Source organism: Meles meles, chromosome 8 (genome assembly GCF_922984935.1).
Source record: "Meles meles chromosome 8, mMelMel3.1 paternal haplotype, whole genome shotgun sequence".
NCBI classification, from domain to species: Eukaryota; Metazoa; Chordata; class Mammalia; order Carnivora; family Mustelidae; genus Meles; species Meles meles.
In genome coordinates, this window is record NC_060073.1 from 56,979,414 (window position 1) to 56,984,245 (window position 4,832).

Genomic DNA, 4,832 nt, shown 5'->3' on the forward strand with positions numbered 1-4,832 from the left:
CCATATGTTTTGAGTGCCCTGTCTGAAGCCCAGGAAGAGAAATAAGAGGACAGGTTGCTTGAGGGTGCCATTTCTGTGTATCTTTGGTCCTCACCAAGGGCCTAGGTTTGGTGAGTGTTGGGGAAGCCAAGGGCAGAGCTCAGGATCCTGGGGTACCTAACAGAAGGACATACAGAGGACCCAGGAGGATGGCAAGGAGATGATAAGAAAAGACAGGAGTGGGCTCAATCCAGTTTTCTTTATGAAAGAGAGTCTGCAGGCCTGGGGGTCAGATTTTAAACAGTCTCAGGGGTTGGTAGGAGGATGACAAATGGGGCAAATGCGAACAAATAAGACTACTGGAACTTTTCTTCAGGACACAACTCAACAGTCTGAGAGCTTGGATCTGGAAGAGCAGACCCAAACTCTGTTTTCTGTGTGATTTGAAATTTTCCGTTACCATGTGGGTTTCTGCCATCTGTGTGTATTTACAAGTGTTTGTAATAATAATGACATCACATAACAGTCAGCATCTACTGAGAGCTTAACACTGAGCAGAGGACTTTCCTTATGTAATGTCCACAAAAATTCTATGAGGAAAGGCATTTTGGACAGATCATATAACTTGTTTGGTATAAAGAAAAAACAGGCACTGATTGAATGCAAATCTGAATCTTGACTCTAAAATGCAGGTTCTTAAGAAGTAGCAATAATGTGACTTTGTGTAAACTTTGCCTAAGATTTCCGTGTGTGTGTGTGTGTGTGTGTGTGTTTGTGTGTTTTATTTCACTCACTCATTAATTACTTTAGCCACTTATTAATTAAACTGTAACACATTAGTTACTTTAGCCACTTATTAATTAAGCTGTACTTTAAGGGAATGTAGAGTAAATCGAAGTGTAGGGAGAGAGTGGCAGAAGAAGGACAAAGGTCTCATATCCCACAGGAATTTAGGTGCAATGATTTAAACATTCTTTTTCTTTTTCTTTTTCTTTTTTTTTAAAGATCTTATTTATTTATTTGACAGAGAGAGATCACAAGTAGGCTGAGAGGCAGGCAGAAAGAGTGAGAGGGAAGCAGGCTCCCTGCTGAGCAGAGAGCCCGATGCGGGACTTGATCCCAGGACCCTGAGATCATGACCTGAGTCGAAGGCAGCAGCTTAAACCACTGAGCCACCCAGGTGCCCCTAAACATTATTTTTCTATTCAACAATCCTTTATTGTTTATAGAAATTAAACTAGAATCAAAACATGAAACTATGACTATGAAAATGTCTTTACACTCAAGACGGGTGAAAGATGGGCAAACATAGACCGTAGATTATATGCGTTTCTGTAGGACATAAGTACACGGTTCTGTGGGTGTGAATAAGAGGACCCAGTCTTGGAGTTAAGAAAAAGTTTTCTGGAAGAATTTTCACCTCAACAGAGACAAAGTGGGTGGGCAAAAGTAAGCAGCCTTATTTCTCTGGGTAAAACTTCTTGAGCAATGTTAATATCAATGTTTTAAAAGCCATGATCTTCTTTTTATGTTAAGTAGAAATGCCTTTAGCCCTTTTCTGGTTTAGCATATTATTGGCTGCCAAGGTACATGGGTTTATTTTCCTTTATTTAACAGAGTAACAGAGATCTCACGATTTTAAATGTATTTTCAGAGAAAAGGTGTATATTCTTATCCGGACCTAGCAACAACATTCAGTTCCAGATAGAGTCACCAAGCACTGTTTCAGTGCCACTATTGGGCAGCTATTGAAAGCATTACTGAAAAACAACAGCAGCAAGAACAAAAGCAGGAAAAACAAAACTGACATGCTCTTTGCCTCTGTAGAGCCTGAGGTCTAGCCGAGAAAATAAGCAGTAAATGGGGGTGGCAAGTATGGTGAATTTCAGAAAAGAGGAAATACGATTGGGAAATGGAACTTTCTAACATAGATCAGGAAGCCTGTTTGAGGGGAGGTGGTATTTCCGTTGAATGAAAGGGGGCTTTGTGGAGACCTGATGGATAAGTGGAACCTAGCACAGCTTGGAGACAGGAAGAGGGTCAGGGATGCTTGTTCTAAAGTCAAGGAGGAAATAGGTGCAGGGTCTCAGAGTCAGGAGACTTTCACACTAGGGAGTGTGTGCTAGCTTACCTGTATTTAGAATGGCACACACGATCCGTTTAGACTTTTATTTATCTGCAATGGCCGTTGTTCAGAGAAGTGCAGCTCACGGTGCGGCCACTCACGGCCTCTCGTACCTCTTTGAATACATTGCAGTGTGATAGTTCACCTGTAAGGAGTCACGGAGATCTCATTTCTCTTCATCACATGGCTTTCCAGTATCTCTGACCTCATTTCTGTTCATCTGCAGAGAAGAAGGGTGAGTCTCAGCAGATGCTTCAGTCAAAATTTGAGAAAATAAAGACTGTAGATGGAACCCTGGAAATAAAGAGGAATTTACCATATGTCTTCTATGGAAATTGTGTTTAACACACAGATTTTTAGAAAAAGCAGGACTTGGTTTTCTGGCAAACATTCCTGGAAAGTAATAAGAAGACTGAAGAGGTAACAAGACCAGATTGTGGACACTTTGTTAACTATGCTGAAGATTTTAAATTTTGATTCCAAAAGGATTAGATCAGTGTAATCAATTGCACAGGGGGATTTAAAGAGAGAAAAGTATAAATGCAACTCAGGTTTTTGTTTTGGCTTATTTAGTGGATGATATTCCACTGGGAAATATTCTGAGAAATACTAGACACAGGAGGGAACATTGGGTTTCTGAAGAAATATGACGGGTCTTAATTTTAATTTTTGAAAATTAAACTTGAGTGCTGTGAGATATCCATAAAAGGATATCCAGAATGGAGTTGAATGTATGTGTCTTGTGACATATAATAACTATAAATGATGCTGCTGGACTATAATATTTTCCAATTGTACCTCACTTTCTTAGTTTCTTTCTTTCTCTGCATGTGGTTAGATTGTTTTTCTCTATACTTGGGTCTATATGGAAACTAATTACTTTGACCCAGGGAATACTCAATCATTACGTGGAAATAAAATAGTATGCAAGTTGAAGATTCCAGAGTGATGAGTACCAGGAGTGTCATGTCTGGGGAGTCTACCTGCCTGCCTGCCTTTCCCTCTTTCTCTCTTTTTTCCTTCCTTCCTCCCTCCCCCCTTTCCTCCCTCCCTCCCTTCCTCTCTCCCTCCCTCCCTATCTCTCTCTCTCTCTCTCTTTCTTTCTTTCTTTCCTTTTTTTAAATGGGGGATCACTCTTCAAGACATGAATATTGCCCTTACTAGTACTGGGAGGTTGTTCTTGGAAATTTACTCAGGGTCATTGCACAAAAAAATTGTTTTTCAGTTACAGATTCTATTCTTCAGACCACACGGGCCATGTACAACCTGAGTAGCTACAACACAGAAGACTTCACCCTTTCGGGCATCCCTGGCCTTGAACAGTACCATGCCTGGATCAGCATCCCCTTCTGCTTTATTTATCTCGTGGCCATTGTGGGCAACAGTATCCTTCTCTACCTCATTGCTGTGGAGCGAAGTCTTCATGCACCCATGTTCTTTTTCCTTTCCATGCTGGCCATGACAGATGTAATATTGTCTACCACATGTGTCCCCAAAACTCTTATCATCTTCTGGCTTGGTGCCCAGAAAATAAGTTTTCCTGGTTGCCTCACCCAATTATTCTTTCTGCACTGCAGCTTTGTCTTGGACTCAGCTATACTCCTGGCCATGGCATTTGATCGCTATGTGGCCATCTGCTCCCCTCTGAGATACACCACTATTCTGACCCCCAAGATCATCATCAAGATTGCAGTGGGCATCTCTTTTCGAAGCTTCAGCATCATCTTGCCAGTTGTATTCCTACTCATACGCCTGCCTTTCTGCAGGACACACATCATCCCACACACATACTGTGAGCACATAGGTGTTGCCCGGCTCGCCTGTGCTGACATCTCCATCAACATCTGGTATGGCTTTGGTGTTCCCATCATGACAGTCATCTCAGATGTGATTCTCATTGCTGTCTCCTACACCCTCATTCTCCGTGCAGTCTTCCGTCTCCCCTCCCGGGATGCCCGCCAGAAGGCCCTTGGCACCTGTGGTTCCCATGTCTGTGTCATCCTGATGTTTTATACACCTGCCTTTTTCTCCATCCTTGCCCATCGCTTTGGACACAATGTCTCCCGCACCTTCCACATCATGTTTGCCAACCTCTACATTGTTATCCCACCTGCTCTCAACCCCATCGTCTATGGAGTGAAGACAAAGCAGATCAGAGATAAGGTCATACTTTTATTTTCTACCAAGTGTACAGAATAATGTTTCAATGTGCTGTGGGAACGCTAACATCACTTTATAGGGGATATTAAGGTAGCAAGAAAGAGAGAAAGGCTATTTCTATTTATTTACTTACTTGCTTGTTTTGAGAGAGAGAGAGTGCAAGTGTTGGGGGTGGGGAGCAGAAGGAGGGAGAGAGAGAGAGAATCTTAAGTAGGCTGCATGCTTAGTAGAGCCAGAGCCAGAGCTCAATTTCATGAATCTGAAATCATGGCATTAGCCAAAATCAAGAGGCAGGCACTTAACCAACTGAGCTACCCAGATGCTCCTAAAAAAAAAAAAAGCTAATCTTATTTAAAGTGAGAACCTTTACAGGTCCTTTGCATACCAGGAAAATGGTATGATCTATATGAGGAGATGGTTCTATGTATAAAAAATTCCTGATGACCTGATTATGTGTAGAATGTGACATTGTATAGGACATAATGAGGAAGAAGATGTAAAAACAGAGCTGACATACTTTTTTTTTTGAAGATTTTATTTACTTATTTGTCAGACAGAGATCACAAGT

The 4,832-nt window shown here is 41.6% G+C and overlaps 1 protein-coding gene across 1 annotated transcript; it reads left to right on the top strand.

The window, feature by feature from the left end:
• The first annotated feature begins 3,361 nt into the window (after window positions 1–3,361).
• On the top strand, window positions 3,362–4,303 carry LOC123949135 (olfactory receptor 52H1-like). The gene has a single exon (XM_046016480.1). The coding sequence runs from the start codon at window positions 3,362–3,364 to the stop codon at window positions 4,301–4,303; it is 942 nt and encodes a 313-aa protein (XP_045872436.1).
• Window positions 4,304–4,832: the final 529 nt, after the last annotated feature.